The sequence below is a fragment of the Coffea arabica genome, chromosome 2c, assembly GCF_036785885.1.
Source record: "Coffea arabica cultivar ET-39 chromosome 2c, Coffea Arabica ET-39 HiFi, whole genome shotgun sequence".
Lineage (NCBI taxonomy): Eukaryota > Viridiplantae > Streptophyta > Magnoliopsida > Gentianales > Rubiaceae > Coffea > Coffea arabica.
Window position 1 is genome coordinate 30,784,037 of NC_092312.1, and position 26,723 is coordinate 30,810,759.

General features: G+C 35.5%; 3 protein-coding genes and 1 non-coding gene across 4 annotated transcripts; 3 read left to right on the plus strand and 1 right to left on the minus strand.

The window, feature by feature from the left end:
• The first annotated feature begins 5,002 nt into the window (after window positions 1-5,002).
• Window positions 5,003-7,722, plus strand: LOC113727176 (ribulose bisphosphate carboxylase/oxygenase activase, chloroplastic-like). Its single transcript, XM_027251193.2, has 7 exons — window positions 5,003-5,162; window positions 5,629-5,945; window positions 6,036-6,141; window positions 6,230-6,315; window positions 6,462-6,934; window positions 7,026-7,307; window positions 7,435-7,722. Exons 1-7 carry the CDS (start codon window positions 5,118-5,120, stop codon window positions 7,548-7,550), a joined length of 1,425 nt encoding a protein of 474 aa, XP_027106994.1. The 5' UTR covers window positions 5,003-5,117; the 3' UTR covers window positions 7,551-7,722.
• Window positions 7,723-8,017: 295 nt separating this feature from the next.
• LOC113723028 (uncharacterized) lies at window positions 8,018-9,275 on the minus strand. The gene is made up of 2 exons (XR_011839318.1): window positions 8,894-9,275; window positions 8,018-8,552 (listed from the first exon to the last, which is right to left on the minus strand). It is a non-coding gene; the product is annotated as an uncharacterized protein (transcript).
• An 8,315-nt stretch (window positions 9,276-17,590) lies between these two features.
• On the plus strand, window positions 17,591-20,093 carry LOC113727177 (L-type lectin-domain containing receptor kinase IV.1-like). Its single transcript, XM_027251194.2, has one exon. The coding sequence runs from the start codon at window positions 17,986-17,988 to the stop codon at window positions 20,002-20,004; it is 2,019 nt and encodes a 672-aa protein (XP_027106995.1). The 5' UTR covers window positions 17,591-17,985; the 3' UTR covers window positions 20,005-20,093.
• A 2,506-nt stretch (window positions 20,094-22,599) lies between these two features.
• Window positions 22,600-24,932, plus strand: LOC113723038 (L-type lectin-domain containing receptor kinase IV.1-like). Its single transcript, XM_027246308.2, has one exon. The coding sequence runs from the start codon at window positions 22,692-22,694 to the stop codon at window positions 24,720-24,722; it is 2,031 nt and encodes a 676-aa protein (XP_027102109.1). The 5' UTR covers window positions 22,600-22,691; the 3' UTR covers window positions 24,723-24,932.
• The last annotated feature ends 1,791 nt before the right edge of the window (window positions 24,933-26,723 follow it).

Below are 26,723 nucleotides of genomic sequence, written 5' to 3' on the forward strand. Positions count from 1 at the left end.
ATGAGAACATACAATTTATTTGAACAAAAATATAAACTATAGCACAATTTTCAATAGTTTTCTTTGCTCTTTTGTTAATATATGTTAAGTACACTAAAAAATTATTTTGACACAATAAAAGTAATAAGTCTTGCATTTGCAGTAAGTGATAATTGAATAATTTATCACTTTTTTTTAGTATGATTTGACTAAACAATTCAAAATTACTTAATTAATTAAGATTAAGATTAAGATATTCTTTTTTGTTAATAAATACGTGTAAATATATTAAAATTTAAATTTATTAAATTTAAATGTTGAATTAGGTTATCAAACAAGTAAAATTCCAATCGCAACCTAATGAAATAAAAAGATAACCCAAACAAAAAGGGCAAGATCATTACTTCTACACGTCTACTGTGATGCAAGTTAGGCGACGAGAAGCTCACATGGCACTGGGCCCAGAAAAATGGAAATTTGTCTAAAGGCCCAATTGTACATGATTGGGCACCCATGCACGGTTCTGCCCAGGTTGTTAATTCTGGATCAATTCCACCACCTCTAATTAACACTAGGCCGAGCGTGGTCCAGTTTTAAAGCCATAAATTCAATTCTCTCGAGAAAATTTCAAATTCACACAACTCCTTCTAATTAGTTGGATCGGGTAAAAGGTATTTGAATTTAAATATATTCTAAACACTAAAATAATTAATGATTTATAAATTTAAATATCTCGCAATTAATCTAAACAATTAGAAGAATTTAAAAAGATTTCAAATTGTTCATAAAAAGGAAAATGGCATGTTTCATTCCTTACATTTCGCAAAAATATTCTTTTCGTTCCTCACTTTCAAAATGAAGCAAATTTGTCCCTGACATTTAAAAATTAAACCTATTACATCCCTGAACCTAATTTTCAATCTAAATCAAACCATTCAATAATTCAGTAATAAATTTCGGAAATAGAATTGATAGAGCACTCGGCCAATTTCATCATATTCACATGACATTTATTAAACTAAAAAAAAATTATAACATAAAAGGCCATTCTTTTCTTGGAATAGTAGGATTTTCTTTTTGGGTAAATATTTTCATATACCGTTAGCATATCCGCTTGCGAATCTAGATGTGTATCATAAATATAAAATTTGGTGTTTAAATTTAAATTGAAATGATATGGCGGTACATAAAACCATCAGTGTATACAATGATAATGTAGGAAAGATTAATCTTTCTTTTTTATGTTATAATTTTTATTTTTTCTTTTTGGGTTCATTAAATTTTACATGAATATCAAGTTGAGTTAACCAAGTGATCTACTAATTACACCCCCAAAATTTGTAATCAGGTCATAGTTATTAAACTCGGCCCGGAGAGGAGACCGGCGAAGGAGGTGGGTCAACGGGTCACTGGTTCAACCGGTGGGTGAGTGGTTGAACCAGTGGGTCACTACATATATTTAAATATTATATTTTATAAATTTGATATAGGATATATGAGATAAATTGTAATAAATAATGTCATAACAAATATTCATTTAATTTAATTTGCTATAGAATATTTAATTCATATAAGAATCAGCAAAACATAAATTTAATTAGTAATCCACCAAACTTCAAGTGTAGATGTTTACTGTAATTATCTAGATTATTTACAAATTTTAAATGCAAAAAAATATTTAAAAAATAATATTTGTCTTTAAAATAAATTATGTAATATGTTATTTTTGAAATCTATTTTATAATTTATAGAATATAAGGGTCATAAGTTTTATTAAAAGATTCCAAATACATTTGTTTTTGAAAGAGTTTAAAAAAAAATAAAGATGAAATTAACAAAACATTCATATAGCATAAGAATGGCCATTAATGAACAAATGACAAAGTGGTCTGGTGGTGAGCTACGCACAAACAAAGTTGAAGGTCGAAAGTTCGAATCCAAGCAAAGGCTTGGACAAATATTTTTTCCTCAAACTCGGTCAGCCCACAAAACCGGCCGGGTTTCCGGTTTAATCCGGTTGAACCGCCGGTCCGTTGAATGAATCAGGTTGATTGGTGGTTTGATTCAGATTGAAATTTGGGTTCAGGAATGTAAAAATTCAATTTTTAAATGTCAAGGACGAAATTGCTTCGTTTTAAAAGTAAGGGACGAAAGAATATTTTTGTAAAATGTAAAAAATGAAACTGATCATTTTCCCTTCATAAAATCACTCGATCTAAACACAGCCGACTGAATCAAGGTGATAATGCGGGAACCGGAAAAGCTTCTAAAATTGGCCTCGTGTTTCAATGCTTGCTTTGCGTTACGCAAATGTGATTTCGTCGGTAGAGAGATGGCAAGATATGTCAAATGGACCATCATTCCTCGATCTCAACTCAAGGTATACAAGATATTTCGTACGTCAGAAGGGAAAAATTGCAAAAAATTAATCCGTATCAATTCTCATGTTTGTATGAGAGAACATATAGTCCACTATATAAAGAAGTTAAAAGAGCAAAAGCTGTTGCATATAGTTAGTTACCCCGTACCAGATAACAGTTTGGAGCTGATTTCCTGCTTGGTTGTTTATGTGTTTCAGGTTGTCCATGTTAAGCTCCATCACCATTACTCTGGTGCTCATTGTATCTTTTTAATTTGTCTAATTTATAAATAGATAATAGGTTTTTTTTTTAGCAAATTTTAAATTTTTCATTAATTTTGATCTCTTTTCTCTACCGTTCCATTCACTTTTGAATAGAAGGCAGGTTGATTAAAAAAAAAAAAATATACCAACCTGGATAATACTTAATGTGAAAATACATACGGTATATAATAATGTACATAATTACATGTACTATAACGTATGCAATGTATAATTTATATTTAAATGTACAACAATGTTATATAATATATTACATATAATTATGTACTAATTGTGAGTTTATGTCGAGCCCAAATAGGTTCGAAGCCCTAATATCTTTATTGGACATCATAGTTTGAGCTCGAATAATGAAAACCTAAAGATTTTATTTCTTTTTTTGTTAAGTTGTTCTCCTTGAGTTGTAAGTCGGGTGCTTGTTAAAAAAAAAAAAAAGTTGAAAGACTTTGTAGTAATACGCCCTCTCATCAATATGAACTCTCTTGCTACCCTCTTATACAACTTTAATTAGGCTCCGCCTGCTAGTTATAATACGATAGTATATGTATTTCTGTTTGTAAAGGAAAAAATAAAAAAATATTAATGGCCATTTGATGAAGAAGAACGGTAGGAAGATAGCATAAGAGTTTTCTTTTGTTAGAAAAAAGAAAAAAAAAATAAATTCTTATTGTCCATTTGAGGCAGGGGTGGCAATCGGGGCTGAAACGGGTTAACAGGTCAGGTTGAGATCCGCATATAACAGATAACCTGCTGACCCGAACACGACCCGTCAAATCCAAAATGGGTCGGGATACTTGATCCGAACTTGAAAATTTCGAATTGATGGGTTGGTGGGTCAGCACAAATGACCTGAAACATAATTTTAATTTACTAATTTACCGTTGTAGTTTCTAACATAACCAATTTCGCACAAGGATAATTACATAATCAAGTAATAAAAATATTGACAAAACAATCCCAAACCAGATTTGAAATAAATTAAAACACTGTAAAAATATTTTAGCTCAAACTACATCTAAAATAAATTAAGATACTATAAAAATAGAAAACAATGTAATATATCATTTGTCCAAATATAATAATTCCAATTTCACACAAATTAAACAAATTCATTTAGAATTAAGTGGTTAACACCTTTGGGGAAAAAAGAATAACTTAGTTTAGTTAGATAAAATATTTTTATATTTATTAAATTATTTTTAATTCATAAACAGGTTATCGGGTAAATCTCATAAGTGACCTGAATTCGATCCTTTTTGTTTTTCGGATTCATCGGGTTCGATTCAATTTTGATCCGAATCCCTGAAGTCTCAATTCAAATCAATTTATTTCGTGTTAGGTTTGCGTTGTATTTTCAGATCGCGTCGAAAATTACTACTCCCTAATTTGAGGGATAACAAAAGAAGCTTCATGAACTTTAGATATTTTGTTGGCTAACCATTTGATCTTGTGGTCACATAAAGTTGGAGATGGACTGGGAACTCCAGGCCCCCGCTCCCTACTGCCATTTGGAATTAAATTTGTCTGGACTACCGTTCCAGACGTCTGTACACTCTTCTGCTCTTTCTTCATCAACATCAACGTGTAACTGTAGTAATTGAATTACCAGTCCATTGAATGGTTCTCGCATCAAACTTATATAACTGTAGTAATTGCTTGGAATAGAGTTGAAGCATGGCTATCCACTTTATTGGTCCAGAGCATTCAGAAAGTGCCTGGACACAGTGCATTATTTTACTATTGGGATCAATTATTGCCCCCTTTCGATTTAGGTTTCTTTCTTTCATCTTCACCCTTTTATCTCCATTAGTTTATGAGAATACTTCTTGCTTTAACAAAATAAAACTAATTGCTTCACATGATATTTGAGCTGCTCCTTCTACAAAACATGAGTCTTGAGATTCAGTTTTCAGATACTCCAATAGTGAAACAACATTTTCTGTGGACTGATAAAAAAAAAAAAAAGAAGAAACAATTTTCACATTAGTCTAGCATGTTACATCATTAGTCTCTAAAACAGCTACTTATCCTATTTACCAAAACCCAAAGTTTATTTGCACTTTCTTTGTGCTGTCCCAATTCAGAATTATTTCATATGAATATTATCAAAAAGTACCTTGTGAGCTTATGAATGGAAGTGAAGTTCAAACGTTAACCTCAAAATTTCAGAACCCAGAAGCATCCACTTTGTTTGTATGCAGTCCAACCAATCATCAAACCACATATTCCCCCTGAGAAAGGCAGAAACCACACTCCACTCACCAGGTCCATATAATAATAAAATTTTTGTGGCAGTTAGAAATTCATCAGCCAGTGCCGAGATTTCCCATTTCTAGACATGCATCTGTCAGCCTCAACAACCACCGTATAAAAGCCTCCCATACCTCTCCCTCGGTCCCTCCTAACCAACTTTTGAACTCAAATCTTGAAGCTGGCTTCTTGAAGTTCGCAAGCATCAACAAGAAACTTACCAGCTATCCCATTTTTCCTGATAACACTAATGGCTTCCTCTGTCTCAACTTTTGGAGCAGTTAATAGAGCTCCGGTACTGTGTTTTCTAGCCATCTTATCTTTACACTCTAGCCCAGAAAAACAAAAAGGGTCTTTGAGTTCATCGAACTTGTAATGACTTTACTGTTTGAAGATCATCTTATTGTGAAAATCGTATCTTTTGTCTCAACTAACTTGGACAGCAAAAACCATTAGAGCACTTCATTTTTTTGCTTGTTAAAGCATAAGTATTGAGTTTCTAAAGTATTTGTCCAGTGATGGAGGAAGTGTTTGTCAAATTTTGATCCGTTAGAGTACTTCATTTTTTTCCCTCCGTATCTGGAGAAACAGATTCTTGAATTAGTTTTCCTTTTGGTTGAGGAAAGTCACTTTATGGTGATCAATCTGAGTGTAATAAGGAATTAATTAGCCAGTAATTTGATATAACTAGGATGGGATGTCTAGATAGTTTCAATTCTTGTACTGCATTATCTCTGAATCAATTGATACACTTGGTGCAGTTGAGCATGAATAGTTGCAGCGCGGGAACATCAGTTCCAGGCACAGCTTTCTTTGGCAAAAGTCTAAAGAAAGTTGCATCCAAAGTAGTCAGCCCCAGTTATTCATCTGGAAATTTGAAGATTGTTGCGGAAGGGGACGAGCAGAAACAGACCAAAAAGGATAGGTGGCAAGGGCTTGTTTACGACGTCTCGGATGATCAACAGGATATTACCAGAGGAAAAGGAATGGTGGACACACTCTTTCAAGCTCCTATGGGTGCTGGCACTCATGATCCAGTCTTGAATTCTTATGAGTATATTAGCACCGGTCTTCGCCAGTAAGGAGTTCATCTATTGATCTTACAGAGGTTTCGAGCAATTTGTAATTTGGACTCAAGTGCCTAATGGAATTTGGTTTCAATGTGCAGATATCAATTGGACAACAATATGGATGGCCTATATATTGCTCCTGCTTTCATGGACAAGCTTGTTGTTCACATTAGCAAAAATTTCATGAATCTGCCAGGCATTAAGGTTTGCTATTCTTCAATTTGCTAAAGGTTTGAGTTGAATATCTTTCCAGATGAAACGGAATTTTTATAGATTTCTCAAAATTTTACAGATTCCCCTGATTTTGGGCATATGGGGAGGCAAAGGACAGGGAAAGTCATTCCAATGTGAACTTGTATTCGCCAAAATGGGCATCAAGTGAGTTAACTTTTCCATCTTTTAGGCATTAGATTTAGTCAAAACATAAACCAGAACTGCATGAGTTTAATGGACAACTCAAAATTGAGAAGCAAAAGTTATGTGCTTCATTCTTCTTAAATAAATTTTCTGTTTTAAATTGTTAGCCCCATTATGATGAGTGCTGGAGAACTGGAAAGTGGAAATGCTGGCGAACCAGCAAAATTGATTAGGCAAAGGTACCGCGAGGCAGCAGACAGAATTTCTAAGGGGAAAATGTGCGTCCTCTTCATCAATGATCTTGATGCTGGAGCTGGTAGGCTTGGGGATACCACACAGTATACAGTTAACAACCAGATGGTGAATGCAACTCTGATGAACATTGCTGATAATCCCACCAATGTTCAGCTGCCTGGTATGTACAACAAGCAGGAGAATCCTCGAGTTCCGATCATAGTCACAGGTAATGACTTCTCCACCTTGTACGCCCCTCTCATCCGTGATGGTCGCATGGAGAAATTCTACTGGTCTCCAACCAGAGAAGACAGGATCGGTGTCTGCACCGGTATCTTCCGAGCTGACAATGTACCAAGGGAGGACATCGTGAAACTTGTTGACACCTTCCCTGGACAATCAATTGGTATGTTCAGTCAGTGTGATTATTTACCGAGGGACCAAATTAAACTGCAAAGTTCTGCCTAATCATCACAACTAGCTGTTTACTTTTGCAGATTTCTTCGGTGCCATCAGGTCAAGAGTGTATGATGATGAAGTTAGGAATTGGATTGGAAGCACTGGGGTGGGAAACATTGGAAAGAGGCTGGTGAACTCGAGGGAGGCACCCCCAACCTTTGAAAAACCAAAAATGACACTTGACAAGCTCCTTGAGTATGGAAACATGCTAGTCCAAGAGCAGGAGAATGTGAAGAGAGTCCAATTATCCGACAGGTACTTGAAGGAAGCGGCACTTGGAGATGCAAACGAGGATGCTATCAATAATGGATCTATCTATGGTTAGCACTCAGCTCCCTTCATCCTAGGCCTTTTATGAGAGTTTGAAACTTGCTTTTACCGTGAAATGGAAATGTTAAGTTGGGAAAAAATTTTCAAAAAACCGTTCTTTTCATTGTCTGGATGCAGGAAAAGCAGCCCAACAAGTTCATGTTCCTGTCCCTGAAGGCTGCACTGACCCAAATGCAGCAAACTTTGATCCAACTGCTAGGAGCGACGACGGAAGCTGCATGTATCAGGATTAGAAACTTTCCGCTTAAGGCTATTCAATATACTAATTACTACCAGTATCTTTTCTGCAACTAGTGATGCGAATTCTGTTCCATATCACATTTTAGCATCACCAAATTCTCTCGATAATTACTGTATATCTGCCTACAATGGCTTTGCAAGATCAGATTTTTGCCTTCTATTTTACCCTTTTCTTTTTTGATATGTTTCTTGTACGAAGTTCCATTAGCCAATCCGATTTCCTTGCAGCCCCTGCGTTGCTAATTATAGAACATGATATCCTTCTACATCGACTTTGCTAAGCTGAATGATTAGTTTCTTGAAGTGGAATACTAAAGTTTTTGCAGCCAAAAAGTCCACAGAATAAAAAGGAATGCATTTTGGGTACTTCTATCAATTCCCATCTCAACCTTCTGAACCTTAATCAACGATTAAGCCACCCAATCTAATGCAACATGTGCCAGAGGTCACAGAGTACAGGTGGATGCAAGATTGGTCTTTCACAAAGGAAATACAAAAACACTTGCGTGTTTGTTTCTTTACATAAAATTCGATCCAGAACAAGAATTCCAGCCTGAACTGCATAATTATTTGGTCAAGCCAATACTTTAAATAACAAGGATGAGGAGAACAACACAAGGGAATCAGGGATTCAATCCTGCCAGACACGAGTTCCTACTTCCTTCTAGTTTCTTGGATATAACGCTGACCAAGTTGTAGAAAAAGCAAGAAACAGTAGTCGATACTAGTAAGATATGTATCATTCCTGGCAGAGACGAATCTTCCCCAAAATCAACCGATCATAGGTGCCCGTGAGACTTTTCCTGAGGAGTCAGTGAAGATTCGCACCCGGTCTGTTCTGAAATCCATTGTAACGAAATAATCAGGAGGAATCACATGAACGTTAACTCCAGGTATCTCTTCCTTGATCCTTCTTTCTGCTTCTTCACTTGTTAATCCCACCAACTCCGGCCATGTTTTTCTCTCACCTGATCCACCACCACCATACCGGTATCCTATCCAACAAAAAAAAAATTGTATCAGCAGAGTTATCGAGAATTTCTTCTTGATAGAATGCTCCAACTTTTTTCTAACTCCACTATTGACATCTTATGACTCGTTACACTTAATTTTCAACATATGCTTCTAAATCTGTAAAATTAACCGATTAAGAATCTAACAATCCATTAATCTTCAAAGCATTAGAATCCTGATTCCAAGGAGTGATAGTACTATGATGCCAGTTTCATTTACTTGCCGAAAGAACATTCCATTTTTCCCTTGAACAAGGAGTTTTGGACCCGTTCAAAAGTTTAAATTTGATGATGTATAGACTGAGAGGCAAGGGAAGTGTTACCTGGTAAGGTTGGTAATGGCTGCTGAGGTTGGTCGTTGGAGATTGCATTTTGCTTGCTATCCTCTTCAGCCATGACTGATAAGCTTTAAAATTTAGATCAAACAATGGGGACGACAGGTGTTTGCTTGGTACTAACCCCAATGTCCAACGTAGTATTTAAAGATTTTTAAAGATTAGGAGCAACATTTCACCCCATCACCACCCATCCGAAACAAAAAAGGAACCTATACAGATAAGTTAAAAGGAAATCATTGGGAATGGGGAAGGACTTTTAAAATCTTTTTTATTATCACGCTCAGAGCTCAAATCCTGACATTTGGAAAATTGATTTAACTGGTAAGACTCAAAATCCCTTAATGGTGGGTTCGAGTAAGGATGGCAATGGGGTGGGTGACCGTGGAACCCGTCCCGTGAGGAATTAATGGGGCGGGGGTGGGGCAGAGGCAGGGGGAATTTCTTCCCCCCGTTTAGAAACTGAGCCAGGGACGGCCCGTCCCGCCATCCGCTTTAAAAAAGTAAATATATAAAATATATATGTATATAATTATATATATAATATATAATTTAATTAGTTATAAACTTATGATAATGATATTATTAGTTATATGTATTATATAATGTATATTAGTATATGTAATATAATTGATACTATCAATTATATTAATAATTATATATGTGTACTAATACAAATTATTAATTGTTATACTAAATTTACTAATACATTTATACTAAATCTCTAATTACACCTAATACAATAACATTTTTTTCTTAAAAAAAAAGCACAAGCACAATAATGAATTAGTGATTGTATTTGTGCCAAAAGTGAAAACTTGACTACTTTAGTTGTATTTATTTCATCATGTTAGATTGTATTCAAATAACTTTTGTTTGATTGTTTTTATAAGTTTCAATTGTGAAATTACAAAGAATAATAAATTGGTGATGTGTTGATATTTTAGTACTTGATTATTTGCTAAAATTTAACTATAATAAAATTATATAACAAATTTTTATTAGTCCCACGGGTGAAGCGGGTCAGGGGGAACGAGGGACGGGGGGACGTGGCGGGAGCGGGGAGGATTTGTAGGCCCCCGTCCCCCGCTCCAACCCTGCCCCATTGCCATCCCTAGGTTCAAGTAAGATGCACTACCAACAGTCTCTTATTGATGGGCTATATGTAAGAATTAGAGTAAGCCACCAAAAAATCATCCCTTGCTTACTTTAATTTTAAAATCGCTAACCTCCCTTATTCCTAATTTATTAATTTATTATGAATTATTATTTTATGCATTGCTAGTATATATACTGTCAAGTTTAAAAGCATGTCAACTAATATTACTTTAAATTTTACATGTACCATGATTCTAAATCCCTTCACATATATATCTTTAATATATAGTGGATTAATAATTTATTATTATCAAAAGCTTTGTAGACTTGCGTTTGCTTTGCATTCTCCGTCTCCCAAATGGAATATTGCCGGCCAGCAACTAGACCACATCAAACATCCTCCAAGCTCGTCATTTCTTCTTTCTAGCCTGTGTTTCTAATGGACCACTATGGATCCTTTTTGGCCCAATTACAATATGTAGCCCTGGCCAACGAGCCAGAGACTCCTGCCCGAAAAGTACGCCCACATTTCCTGCACTGGACCAAAGGAGAGTCGTAGTTTGCCATTGAAAAACAACGCCGAGGAGATAGCCCAGAACTAGTTTGGGCTGGACCCACAATTCCTTTGGATTTTTCATCAATGATGGCTGCTTGAAAGTGTTTGATTAAGCCTAAAAGATTCTAGTATTTAAATTTGTTTGTTTAATTTTAACAAATTTGAAATTATTTATAGGTTTGGTTAGTTTATTTGTCAAGCCAATGCAAATGACTTCTTATCGAGTCAAACGTAACTCTAGCTCAAATGGTTTGAATATCTTATAGATTAAATCTTTATTTTTATACTAATCGATCGAGTTTGAAACCTTATTAAACACAAAATATTATTTATTTTGATTTAATTAGTTGACAGACCAAACTGAATGAGTTGTTATTGAGTTGAGTTGTATTCGAATGTCAAATAGTTTGGTTGCTCTTTTAATCCTAATAGAGTGCACAAATTGGATCACTTTTGGCAAAACTTGTTTAGAGGCAAGGCAAGCTTGAACTCCCACTATTTCACAGGGGATGATTATTTTATTTCCTGTCCCTTTTTGGTTGAGAGGAGATGGTAGTAATATGTGCAAGCCATTGTAGCTTTTTAGCAGAGTTTGGTCCTCCCACTCACTTTAAAAAAAATAATAATAATAAAGAAATAAACCCATGCTTGAAACAAAGAAGCAATAAATTTTCTTTTGAACGATTGGGGGCCAAACCAAATGAGCAAAACATTGGCATGCAGGCTGCCGACCTTGTGAATAGGCGTTTACTTAAGCCCAGCCATTTTTCACCGGAAAATTGCATTATTTTTCGTGATTATATTTTTCTATTATCTTTTTTTTTTTTCATATACATCAAATCGCTACAGTAATTTTTCTACAAAAAAAATCCTAAAAAATGCAATCCAAACACAACCTTACATTTCTAAACTATTGCTTTTGGAATAGGGCAGGTTCTTGTTTCGAATTCGACAAATTCTCTATTTCCAGCTTTCAATTTGTTGAACCTTTTCACGAAGCAAGACTTTAGCATAGTGGAATTTTATGAAATAGCCTACAGCAAATGAAGAAATGGGAAGAAGAAAAACACATGGCACCTCAGAAAAGTTTCCTATTTTTTGAACATAGGAGACAATAAAAAATTTAAATCAATCAAAAGTCATTGAAGTACTGTCACACATCAGCCTTCGATGATGATTGTCTCCCATCATCCCATTTCTATTAATAAGAGCTCATCCCTTGTACAACTTGGCTCTCAAACGTGTCGGGCATAAATATCATCTCAAGTTGGTCCAACCAAAAAAAGGAAAAAAAAAAAAAGAGAGAAAAGAAAAAGCATTTATCCAGTTACACCTACCAAGGGAGCTTACCAAACTCCTGTCAAAAACTTGGTGAAGTAGATTCATCCACTTTTCTATTTTGTGATTTGTATGTTTACCTTACTTCCGTGATCATTCAAATTCTTTAACAAAAAATTTGGACAGACATTAAGTAGGCGATGTTTGTTAATCATTCTTGACATAGAAGTACAGGTTGAAAAAAATGAACTTACTCATCCTTTGAATCTTTTTATTCTACACCAAAATATATGACGTTGGTGTTTAACAAATGTTGACTAATTATACACACACTACTGTCTAGTAGAAGCGGCTACGGTTCTAGAATCACTAGTTCCGATTTAAAAACCATCTATTTCAATTTTTTTTTTTGAAAGGTGAAATTGGAAATGGCTCTTATAAGGTTGGTTATGGTTACGGTATAGAAACCTCCAATTTTGGTTTCAGTTATTTCCAGGTATAGTTTTAGTTCATTCTAATTATACATAAATGATGTTTGATAATTTAATTCAGTATTTTAATTTAATGGGTTAAGATCTTATCATATTCAGACACATTTGATGAAAAAAATAGAACATCCTAATTAATTAAATAACAATGAATTTTCTAAGTAAAACTTATTTCAAAAAATAAGTAATAAACTATTCAATTATCACTTAATGCAAAATATACTCAAATATTAAGATTTAATACTTAACAATGTTATAATTTAATAGATTCCAAATTTTAGATTTCAAATTTTAGTTTTTAGACTTTAATTTTATCAAATGTCCCCTCCCCTTAATCATTTATGTGTATGGCATTTAAGGGGATCGAACCAACTGACAGCTGATCGATGTTCTTTGGCTGGCTTGTTAAAATAAATGATTTAGTTGCAACATATGGTATCTACCCCAAATTCCTGGGTTGGTACATGACAAGCGATAACCAGAGCAATTATTTTCTTGTCAGAGCACCGCATTTTACTCAAATGTTAAATATTACCCTCCATCAATCAATTTTATATGTGTTGATTTATTTTTCTAGCATCCATTATGCATTAATTACATCTCTTTTTTTTTTTCTCTAAATACGTATTTTTTTATTAGGGTCTCTCACTCTTCTTATTATTCTTATTTCTCTCTTTCTCACACACACACACACTAATACATCTATTATTGTACAATTAATTGAATAGTGTTGTTTTTGCATTAATCTTTCCTTATATCTTTTTGGTTCTATGCGTTGTTCCTTTTTTATTCAATTTTAAAACTTTTATTTATTCATTTTTTGCAAATAAAACTTCATTTAATTCCAACAAATTTCAGGTTAAAATAATTATTATTATGGTGCCATTGTAACTCGATATTTTAGCATAATTTTTTTGGACATTTAACATGCATTTTTTAAATTCTGCTTGTTTATCATGCCTCTAAGCAGCTAATACTGTTAAAACTTTATCATCTTTTTCTCTTTTATACTTGTCATATAAATCTTGACTTTTATCTTTTGTCAAGTATTCATATTTATCATGCAAGTCTTGAATTTTATCAAGCATTTATATTCTCTAATAATTAGATGAAAATACGTTTAAATTACTTTATGTTATATATCCCATGAATATTGAAAGGAAAGTAAGGCTGTTTTTTGGGATTATTTTCATTTTAGACTATTATTTATTTTGATTTAAATTACATTGTGTTTGAAAAAGGAACCTTTTGAGTAAAATTTTTTAAATAAAAAAATTTAAGAGCATGTAAAATTAATATACAAGAAATTATAAAAGCCAAAACCAATTTAGTAAATCATGACAATAATTGATGAATTGATGTGAGGGAGAGATATATAGAGAAGAATATGAATGACTGAGTAGTGTAAAACTTTAATTAGAGAGAGAGAAGAAAAGGAATAATTAGTGCTTAATGGATTTCTAAAAAAATCAAAAAGAATATATGGAGTTGATTGAGGGTAATCTTGGTATTTGAGAAAAATTTGATCTGGCAAGAACATTATTGCTTTGGAAATATTGCCAGCCGTTAGTACATTACATGAGATCAACCTACATGTATTTTCTGTGGATGCTATACGATAATTTGTGCTGAGTTAATTGCATAATTACAACAATGTCACTGTGTTATTAGTATCACAAGTTTATCGGTTGTCCCAAAAGAACAAAAAATCAGAATTTTTTTGATTGTGATGCAAATGATTTGTTAGCATAATTATAATTATACTAGAAATAATTATGCTATGATTACACTAGCAAATCATGCTTAGACAGATTTGTATGCAAAACAAATCTACTATAACTATGCTAACATGATTATGTTTGACTATGCTGTGGCGAGAATATTTACTCGTTAACTTTATTGAATGCAAAGTGGCCTTAGCTCATTGATTTGCATATTGTCAATTGGCCATCCGACAATCACCACGCATGGTAGAAAATGTGAGGCCAAGAATCTTAAGCCACATTTGGATTGTTATTTTTAAAAGTTTTTGTTAAAAAATATACTGTATCGATTTGATAAATATGAGTTATAAAGATAATTGAAAAATATGTTTATGAATAATGTAAAACTTTTTGTTTAGAAAATCACTAAAGAAGGGATATGGAGGGTATTTGGATTTTAAGGAATCAGTTCAAAAGGTTGAGTGAGAAAATACAAAGAAGAATGATTGGCTACCCTTGACTGGAAAATAACAAAGATCTCAAATTCTTCATATATCTTGAAGGGTGTCAATTGTCAAATACCCTTCTCGTCTTTTGTCGGGAAAATTGTTATCAAGTTACTGTCCTAATGTTTCTTTTTCCAGCTAATTGACTTTTTCAATTTTGTACAAGTAAATTTCTGGCAGATCAAGTGCTACATTCATCACTCGGGTTGGGTTATAAGTCCCTCGGGTGCCTTTAAAAGTTGCCGGCTTTTGAAGGTTGCTCGGGAAAGTAGATTTATTGCCGAATTCTTAAGTTTCCTTAAGAAAATGTCAGAAAAAAAAAGTGCTACATTCATCACTTCTCTCAGTCTCCACGTTAATGAGCATCTGGCTGAATGTGAAATTCAATTAGCATTTATGGCCATATATGGATGGTACCACCACCAACCAATCTTTTCCCATCTCTTATTATTACTAGATCATCTCCCCCTATTATTGATGCATTATATGTTCACCACCATGACTATTACCATTTCATTAGTCTTTTCTTGAGTAACACTCGAGTAATTGTCAATTAATCACAATTCAAACAAAGTTAACAGAGTTGATAACCAAAAACTACGAAAGAGAATAATTCAATTTTTGCAACACATGTTCACCAAAGAGTAGGTTACAATGGAAAAGTTTGCTCCTCCAGGCAAACATTGCGCCAAAGCACTAGCAAGTGATAGTCTCAAAGTTCTCAATTAAGACGAAAGAACAAAGAAAGTAGTAAAATAGGAAAAAAGTAGAAGAGAATTATGCATATTCAATCTTTTTCTGCATCTAGATTAATATAATACTGAAATAATTAGTGGCTTCATAATGAAGCTATGCCCCAACATCGAAATACCTCATATTCATTGAACGTTTTAAATAAAATGAAAGATGCATAATATTTTCATAAAAATTGAATTGAAGAAAGAAAAAAAAATTCTCATTTATCTCACATAGCTGATCGACGTTTTGACCCAACCTAGAATTATCAGTTTCAGTTTCAACTCCAATATTGACATTTCACGTACAGTCATTATATTAGATGCTTTCTGTCCAATTTTCGATTTAGTTAAAACCATAAGGAACTGTACTATTGGTTTTTAAATTAAACATTTGGCAAATCCAGGGAGGGTTTTTTTTTTATATATATATTTTACCCTTTTTTTTAGGTAATTATTGGTGTTTGCTTGTGAAGCTAGGAGAGAAATAATATGTAGCACAAGAGTGGTTAGAAATATCATCATATAATATGAGCTGCCTCTGTGGAGTTGAACCTATAACTCAAGATCCATATGTGCATACATTATCATATTATTATCAGACCTTTCGTTGCAATGACGCATAGAATAAGATACCAAAATCTCAAGTCGTTATCTAAAGGCCATAGCAGACCAACTATTTTTAAATCCCTATACAATTTTGGCATCTTTTGGCCGAGAAAGTTATCCAATTCAGCCTCTGGATCCCTAGCGAAAGTTATCCAATTCAACTGGCGGTGAGCATTTGAAAACTAACAAACCGGAATCCAGACAGCCAAATTAGAAAGAAAGGAACAGGAGTGTTCAAAGTTCAAACAGGCCTGTGATCAGTCGCATTTACACGGATCAGCTATGAATTTTCTTCTCCTTCCTTCCACATAAAATAGAGTTAGAATACCATTTAAATTTTCTTCTCCTTCCTTCCACTGTTCCCACTGGATGCCAATTTCTTTATTTGCACAAGCATCCAAAGATTCCCGAATGACACCTGTTACAATTTAGTCAAATTTTGGATGTGAATAATGCTGTTCTTTCAATGCTCCGCCAAGTCAACTATGGAGTCTGTAGCTTCCCTCATGATCCTTGTCCAGGTTCCAGAAGGAAGAAATAATTAATAAATTATGTTAGTGAAGTTTCCTCCCTTAGCGGCACAGTTTCGCTTTATGAACGCAGAAATGGAGACGAAGGGCCATTGGAATTGGGGTCAAAGCCCCAAGATTGACTAGCCTAAGGCTATTGCAGCCTCGTGCCCGCAAACGGGTGGGTCCTCCAGCAGTTTGCAGCCACCACGCAAGTTGAAGGGACATTTTGGTTTGTATCAATAAGGGTTGAATACCAAAAGCTTTACCACCTAAGTGGGTCCCACCAAAAAGGCCACATTTAAATAATTTGTTTCTAAAAAATTCATCTCAGATGAGTGTGTTGTAGATTTGTCTGGTCCGATGGTGATTCAGTCTCCTCTGAATTACTTCTGGATCTCGTTAATCTACCCCCTCCCCCTTAGTGTATGATAGAATATGTTCATCGTCTCAAAAAAAAAAAAAAAAAGAATACCAAAAGCTTTACCACTTTGTTTATAAAATTTAATTGAAAAAGATATGAAAGCAGTAGGAAAGTTTGTTGACAAAAAAAAAAAGAATGCCAAAAACTTCCATGTAGTTTAGTGAATGTTCAACTCACCTCGCTAAAGTTTAAAAATTTATAACTTAACTTCTCGTATATTGTGAATTTTTGAAAAGTCAATGGAAATTGTTAAGTTAACATTGCCACGAAAGTTCACAATTTCCCCACATAGACAAATCAGCTAAATATCAAATAATTCTTGGTGGTTTAACAAATATTCAAACTAATCCCGAATATCTTATTCAATCTTTTAATGGGGTGGCTGAACTAGGGATATGAGATATCAATACAAACTTTGCAATTGTCAAAGGAAAACTGTGGCAAAGATTTTTTTTTTTTTTTTTATTGAAACAATATGGCAAAGATTGTTGAATCATAAAAGTCATCAGTAATTCAAGAACTTCCAAGCCATGAGGAGATAAAAATGGGGATAAATTGAACATTCTATAAATCAGAGGGGTGGGTCATACTGGTATTTAACACGTTCATTCACACAATGTGCATATTTGACTTTAACCAAAATCTTCGGCTGCTAGGATTTGGGGCCTAAATAAGTTGGAAAAATTACATGACCAGTTTGAACTTGATGACGATTTAAACTTGTGAGGGCCCAGATCCCTGCAGCTCATCCCTATCTTATTTATTAATCACTCTACATCTCAGAATTGTGTTCAGCAGTTCCAAGTGATGGTAGAAGCTTCTCAGAATATCATTACAAGATCGAATAGGTACTATTACGGAATAAGATTAATATGGCATGAGTTAATTCTTTGGTGCGGATAAGGGATTTACATATCAGTATGCACGTGACAATGACTGTTCCCGGATGGACTAACGATAGTGACCGGAAAAATTGATAAGTTTTTTATCAGCCATTGGCACAATCATCCGATATTTTCAATGTCCGCCAGGCCCGGCAATCAGAATCTCTTGTCCGGGTCTCTTGCGAGAGTCAATTAATACTGCTGATATCTTATTGACAAGCAAAGGATATACTTAAAACCATTGTCAGATTTTGGAGAGAACTTGAAGCTAGTATCAGCCATTAGCTAGCCATGTTGATTCTAATCAAGCTTATCCTGCTTGTGGTTTCCACTCTATCTGGCTTTGCATCTTCCCAGGACCTTAGTATCACCTACAATGGATTCCGGTCCTCGAACTTGAGCCTGGATGGCATAGCTGAAATCACACCAAAGGGCCTCTTGAAGCTAACCAATGCCACCAGGCAAGAGAAAGGTCATGCCTTCTTTCCTAATCCTGTCAGCTTCAAGGATTCACCTAATGCTTCTGCTTTCTCCTTTTCCACCACCTTCGTCTTCGCCATATTGCCCGAATATCCCACTTTGAGTGGTCATGGGATTGCTTTCGTAATTGCGCCAACACGAGGCCTTCCAGGAGCTCTTCCTAGTCAGTATCTCGGCCTCTTCAACGAATCCAACACTGGAAATGCGACCAATCATGTTTTTGCAGTGGAACTCGACACAATCCAAAGCAGCGAGTTCCATGATATTAATGATAACCACGTTGGGATCGACATCAATGGGCTGACCTCTACACGAGCAAAGCCAGCAGGTTACTATTCCGATAGCGATGGTAAGCTTCAGAATTTGAATCTTATTAGTGGTAAAGCAATGCAAGTTTGGGTGGATTATGATGGAACAGCCAAGCATATAAATGTCACATTAGCTCCAATACATGCTACTAAACCAAACCAACCTCTTTTATCTTTATCCTATGATCTTTCACCAGTACTAAATGAAACCATGTATATTGGTTTTTCATCATCCACCGGTTCTGTGCTGACATCCCATTGCGTCCTGGGATGGAGTTTCAAGATGAATGGTGTGGCTCAAGGGCTTGATCTTTCTCAACTTCCTAAGCTCCCACGAAATGGGCCTAAGGAAAAATCCAAAGTTTTAACCATTGGTTTGCCTGTCATTTTGATTGTTTCTCTGTCAATTGCAATCTCTGGCATAATATATCAGGTGAGAACCAAGAAGAAGTTTGCAGAAGTGCTTGAGGATTGGGAGCGTGACTATGGCCCTCACAGATTCAAGTACAAAGATTTATATATCGCCACAAAAGGGTTCAGGGACAAGGAGTTACTGGGAAGAGGAGGTTTTGGAAGGGTATACCGAGGTGTCCTGCCTAGCTCCAAACTTGAGGTTGCTGTCAAGAGGGTGTCTCATGAATCCAGGCAAGGAATGAAGGAATTTGTGGCAGAAATTGTCAGCATAGGCCGGTTACGCCACAGAAATTTGGTTCCACTTTTAGGTTACTGCAGGCGAAAAGCTGAATTGCTATTGGTTTACGAATACATGCCAAATGGAAGCCTGGACAGGTATCTATACGAGCAGCCCAACTACACCCTGAATTGGAACCAAAGATTTCGAGTCATAAAAGGCGTTGCATCTGGATTGTTTTATCTACATGAAGGATGGGAACAAATAGTGATTCACAGAGATGTAAAGGCCAGCAACGTCCTGTTAGACGGTGAATTGAATGGAAGATTAGGAGATTTTGGGCTTGCGAGATTGTATGATCATGGGACAGACCCTCAAACAACTCACGTTGTTGGAACACTCGGGTACCTCGCGCCAGAGCATGCTAGAACTGGCAAGGCTACAACCGGCACAGATGTATACGCCTTTGGGGCCTTTTTGCTTGAGGTGGTTTGCGGTAGAAGGCCAATAGAAACACAAGTCCCGACAGAGGATGCCATTTTGGTTGATTGGGTATTTTCTTGCTGGAACAAGGGGCAAGTTCTTGAAGCTGTTGATTCAAACATGGGACTAGATTATGTCAGAGAGGAGGTGGAACTGGTTATGAAGCTTGGATTGTTGTGCTCGAACTCAGAGCCCACAGCAAGGCCAAGCATGCGTCAAGTTGTTCTATATTTGGATGGCGCTTTGGCACTGCCAGATTTATGCTCACTTGGGATTTCTGCCAATGGCTTATCCTTTGCAAATCATGAAGGTTTCAGTGATTTTGCCTTATCATATCCATCTTCAATGGACAAGGGATCTTCATATGCTTCTTCTGTTACGGAATCGCTGCTATCTGGAGGTCGCTGATTGTAGACAAATCTTTCGATCCATAGCATGTTGGAGAATATTCAATTGATGTAATTGTTGATCAATAAGACACTATTGTTCTCTGTTTATTTTGGCATTAGTGAGTCAGAAATGTACCTAGGGAACAAAAAAGTAGCCATTAATGAGGAATCTCATAGTTTTGGTGAGATTGGACGATAATATTGAATAGGAATTAATTCATAAAAAAATCACCATCTAGTTATCTTCTCTGTCGTTTCAAGATACATTACTAAAATGAACAGCTCTACATCACCATAAGTCTTCCCCTGAAAATCCCTAAGAGTTTCTCGTGAACTTAAAGAAAAATTTTATGTAAACAAATGTTAGATGAAAACAATTCTAATTCTTAATGAATTCTTCTCCCGTCCAAACAAAGAATTTGGGATTCGAAATGAATTCTGTATCAATTCTATGCATTTCTCAAACAAAAGAATTACAATGTTTTGGAATTCCAATTCATAGTATTCTAATTCTATAGAATTTCATTCCAATTCAATTCCAATTCTGTAAAACCAAACGCACCCTAAGAGTTTCTCGTGAACTTAAAGAAAAATAAAACTAAGACCGCCTTTTTTTTGGATTGTTTGTAGTTTTTACTAATCCAATACTTCATTGTCAGATTATCTCGCCCATTTGAGTTAGGATTTGGAGTTAGTGGTTATATCTTGGAATCTGGATTTTAAAATGGGCAACGTGACAAAAAAGGTAAAAATATTTTGTTAACACAATTTTAAAAAATCTCTTTATCTTCTCTTACATGATAAAAATATATAAGACATTCTCTCCACCAAATAAGAGGAAAAAAAAAATAAATGTCATCAAAATGAATTAAAAAAGGTTTAAGACCATTCATAATGATGTAAATTTTAAATCCAAGTTGGCGCCATATATTTTCACAAAAAAAAAAAAACTACATTTTTATTGAAAAATTTTCTACCAAAGCCCCATAAATATTATGGGTTTTTAAGTCAACTTGATTATAATGAGGTGAATTTAGATTGTGAAGGTGTCGGTTTAGCTAGCCTTCAATTAAAAGACACAAATGCAGACATCCAATAGTGGCATTTCTATTCAATGTCTCATTGTCGCTCTAAACAAATTAACCGCATTCAGAAAGAAATGTTAAACCATTTCTTCTTTTGCCAAGCTTGTAACTGTCAAAATCAAGTACGGTCATATGGCCTGAACTTTGGGCCACCAGTTGGACTGGACCTTGGACCTATGCCTTCACCGGGTCTGGCTTTGAAGTTTCCAAGGCTAACCCATATTTAATGGCGGTTAACTTTGTAACTATCAAAATCAAGAATGGCCATACTGCCGGAACTTTGGGTCCCTAGTTAGCATCACAGCCAGGACACTACTCGACCTTGGACCTAGGTCTTCAGGCCTTGAAGTTTCCAAGGCTAGCCCATATTTAAATGGTTGTGATTTGACATCGAGTCCAGAGAGTCGTTAGGTTTCCAAGGCTAGCCCATATTTAAGTAGTCCTGGTTTGACATTGCATCCCGTTTAATTGGTCTTTGACAATAAGAAGTATTTGACTATTTCGTGCATGCTCCCCTCGAGTCAAGGAATATAGCTAATGTGCCTTGAAAGATCCGCAATCTCAGTGTTAGACGCGGCTGCGGTAAGACAACTGCATCCACTGCCTGTCAACTCATGCAGTTCAATTGAAATAAAAACCATGATCACGTCAAAATTGTACGAGTTTATGCTAAAAGTTACTATAAGAATTAAAAGAACAAACTGAATTAGATAAAGAAAAGGCCTCGGATCTAAGTTAGTCAAGTAAATCACACACTAACGTGTGGTTTTGCAAAATCTGGATGAAGTCTCCTTAGTCTACTACACTGATGACTAAGGAGGGATTCGTTGAGGCAATATATATTTGACTAGCCTCGAATGGTTTTATTTATTTTTTACTGAAAAAAAAGGTTGTACTCAAATATTTTGATCTGTTATGAATTCAGAGTCCTTTTTTGATGGATCCAAATAATGTTCGCAAACGGCTTGTATGAAGTTTTTGGACTACCTATTCAAATTACATGCAATTAACATTTGATTGCTTTTACATTAGTTGGTCTATGCAACAAAAAAAAAAAAAAAAAAGATAAAAAAAAAATCATCTGTAAAATCTCTTTACCTCTATTTCTTATGTCCTTCCAGGCTAAACAGGATTTTGAGAATCATCAAAAATTCATAACCTCCTTTTACGTATAACCATTGAAATTTCAAAGTCTTAGGTAAAATTTACCGAAGAATGCACATACAGAAAGGTCAACAACTATACTTCCTATAAAGGTTAGAATTCGTAGTTTGAAAAATCAAATTTTGCAATGGCAGTCACCTATGCATCAAGGGGAAGACTGCGATGCAAGTGTGTACGCTGAGTAATCAAAAAAGGTTGGAGATCTAGATACTACTCAGTCATGTGCTGGGAAATTTCAATTCGCCAACGAGTGTTCGACGGTTGAATGTAGAAATTTTGAAGTCGCATTTATGTAGAACATACGGGATCGACCATCCTTTTCATCAAAACACGAAAGGAAGAAAACCAAAAAGGGTGCTGAAAAGAGCAGTAGCCTCTTATTTTTGTTATCATAGACTAGTGAATGGTGCCAAGATAAAATCTGTAGTATACAGAAGAGAACAAGCCTAATTTCACAATGTCACTCAAAACAACATTAGTACTGGTGGTGGCGTGTATACTGGCTGAAAGCGCAGCTTCGAACGATCCCGGATTCAGCTATAATGGGTTCCAATCAGCGAACATGATTCTTGATGGAGCAGCAAGAATCAGAAGAAATGGCATCCTTGAGCTGACCAACACATCTGACTCCAAAACAGGAGGCATGGGGCATGCCTTTTTTCCCAATCCCATCAATTTCAAAAACACCTCTAACAGTTCAGCTTTCTCCTTTTACACCTACTTTGTCTTCGCTATGGTGCCAAAATTTCCAACCCTGGCAGGTGGTCACGGGATTGTTTTCGTGATTGCACCAACAAGAGGTCTTCCAGGGGCTCAATCGAAGGGGTTCTTGGGCCTGTTCAATGAGAGCAACAATGGCAATGCCACTAATCACGTTTTCGGGGTGGAGCTGGACACTGACGAGACCAATGACTTCGGTGATATCAATGGCAATCATGTTGGCATAGATATTAACAGTTTAAGGTCTAAAGCAGCAAAGCCAGCAGGATACCAGGCTAGTAATGGTTCAGATTTAGATTTAAGTCTTACTAGTGGCCAGCCAATTCAAATTTGGGTGGAATATAATGGGTTGGATAAGCAAATAGATGTTACATTAGCTCCGCTGTCACAAGGTAAGCCAAATGCTTCTCTCTTGACTCTGTCCTACGATCTTTCGCCAATATTGAAGAGGAAAATGTATGTTGGATTCTCATCATCCACGGGTTCACGACCAACATCCCATTATATCCTGGGATGGAGCTTCCAGATAAATGGGATTGCACAAAGGCTCGATCTCAGTAGGCTTCCAAAGCTTCCTCGAGTTGGAAAAAAGGAGGCGTCTCAACTTTTGACAATCGGCTTGCCCCTGATTTGCGTAATCTCAACATCAACTGCGATCTCAGGAGTAGTTTACTATGTAAGGAGGAAGAGGAAGTTTGCAGAAGTGGTGGAAGAATGGGAACTTGCTTACGGACCACACAGGTTCAGGTACAAAGATTTATACATTGCCACCAAAGGGTTTAAAGATAAAGATTTACTAGGTGCAGGAGGGTTTGGAAAGGTCTACAGAGGAGTTCTGCCAACAAACAACATTGAGGTTGCCGTCAAGAAGGTATCTCATGAATCAAGACAGGGAATAAGAGAATTTGTGGCTGAAATAGTTAGTATTGGCCGTCTGCGCCATCGAAATCTGGTGCCACTCTTGGGTTATTGTCGGCGCAAGAGCGAGTTGCTTTTGGTCTACGAATTCATGTCCAATGGGAGTCTGGACAGGTTCTTATACAACCAGAAGGATTACACCCTCAATTGGAACGAAAGATTTCAAGTTATTAAAGGTGTAGCATCTGGATTGCTTTATCTACATGAGGAATGGGAGCAAGTAGTTATTCACAGGGATGTAAAAGCTAGCAATGTATTATTAGACGGTGAATTGAATGGAAGGTTAGGAGATTTCGGGCTTGCAAGGTTATATGATCATGGAACTGCCCCACAAACTACCCATGTAGTGGGGACTCTTGGTTACCTTGCCCCTGAGCTTAATAGAAGGGGAAAGGCCACAACAGGCACGGATGTTTATGCATTCGGGGCCTTTATGCTTGAGGTTGCCTGCGGGAGGAGGCCAATCGAGCCAGCAGCGCCCACGGAGGATGTGGTTTTGGTTGATCGCGTGTATTCATGCTGGAATAGAGGTGAAATTCTTGAGGCGGTTGATCCAAAATTGGGAGCTGATTATGTGATTGAGGAGGTGGAATTGGTGTTGAAGCTAGGTCTGTTATGCTCGCATTCTGAGCCCACTGCTCGGCCAAGCATGCGGCAAGTTTTGCTCTACTTGGAATGCTCTGCGGAACCACCTAAATTGCCATCTCTTGGTATTACTGCAAATGGCTTGGCATCTGCAGGTTATGATGGCTCTAATGATTTTATTAGCTCCTATCCATCTTCGGCGGATAAGGCATGTTCTAAATCTTCTTCTATCATTGCTGATTCTGTTCTTTCTGATGGCTGCTGATCGATTAATAAGCTTCTTAGAATTCTGTTTAGTCATGTTTGGTTAGAAAGTGCAGAATGACAATGAGTAAGTTTGTAAGCGATTGTGCTTTTGTCCAATTCTGCGCAATTATCTATCTATCTATTTATTACTATATAATGTAATCGTGTTCTTCCGTTATTTTGTAACACCTAATATATCCTTAATGAAATTAATTACATGTCTAAAACATCTTTAACTTCTTTTACTACTAATAACTTATCGTGTTCATTTAATTATTGGGAACTACTTCCGTCAATTAGAGTCATATTTCTTCTTAATACACGTAATCCCATTTCCATACTCCTAAAATTTGTTGAGTCCAAGTTTTTGTCTAAGGGAATCACTTGTGACTACTTTTAAAAGTCTATTACGTGCAGAGAAGACAACTTTCAGAAGTCTATTACGTGTAGAGAGACGACTTTCAAAAGTCTATTACCACTTGAGATCCTCGCTGACATATTTTCTATGCCAATTCAATGCCACCTATAGTATTGCGTCAAGTGTCTTATTATTATTTACATTTGTGTTAAACCAAACCAAGTTAAATTGTTTGAAAATTAAAGTGTAAATAATAACAGAACACTTGGCACAATACTATAGGTGGCATTGAATTGACATAGAAAATATGCCACCGAGGATTCCAAGTGATCTATTACGTGCAGAGAAGACAATTTTTGCGGAGAGTAAATTGTTGAGTCCAAATTTTAAGGGAATCGGTTATGACAACTTTCAGAAGTCTATTACGCGCAGGGGAGAGCAAAGCAATCTCAGTTGCTAAGTCTTAATCAAATTTAACCACTTCATTAGCAATCACATACGTACATACAAAGCTAAACATTTGTTACACATTCCCTCTCCTAATTATCATTTATTGGAATAAGTAACATGATGAGGCAGAGAAACATGATAATTTTTCACGTAAATTCCTGGCAACTTATGCTATGATTTATTGACTTTCAGATAAATAATAGCAAAAGCAATGGCTTTATAATTTTAGTTTAAGAACTCTTTTTGATGTAAAGTACTTCATTACTCTTTATTTTATTTTTCAATTTTCGCTGGTGGATGCTAGCTATTGAGGCTCTAAAAGACAAATATTAAATGGGAGTATGTATCAATTGGAATTCAAATCACATAGAGGGAGAGCATTCACGAGATTAAAGAAGAAAAAGATGAAGTAGAAGGATATCACTCTTCCATCTTTCTTATACTATACAGGTTTTTCTTCCAAACTTGATTTTTATATGGTTTTTAGTAATATAACATATTATTGTATTTTATCTACATTGCAACTTCTAAACTTTAATGTATCGATTTTGCAAATAATCAAGTAGTGGCAATCAAAATTCACGAATTAAAAGATTGCTTATTACAACATCACGCTAACCATGAATTGATAATTGAGGAGTCATGTCAATTGTAGATTGATGGTGCATACAAGAATGTTTTGGAATAGCTTGGTATACATCTTCATATGTGACAGGTGTTGAACATATGCAATAATAAAAACCTACTTAACAAAAATATAAATTTGCGAATAACAGTAGGTAAGGTCGTCTCTTCAGGGATTAAGGGAAATAAGTTTCTTTTCAAGTGAAAATTAACTGGGGAAGTTTGGAAAATTGAAATTAAACTAAACAAAAAACTTAAATAAGAATTTGCAAATAAAAGAGAATTGAAATTAAATCAATAAATACACAAGCGCTAGCCAAGGAGATAACTTCAGACATGGTTCATACAACTGTTCATTGATGCAAGGATTATTTCATCTATTTATTAATAAACTGGTTATAATTGCCAAACAAGCGATGAAAACCAGCTTTTCCTTATAGTCTCGATAGTTAAGGAACGCCAGTTAACTAATTCCCTAACCAAAAAATAATCTTAGGTACGCCCGTAAAATTTAATTTATTGAAACTAGAAAAATCCAATTTTAATCAACAAACATACTACTAGGGTTCATTTAAATTAGATCATATG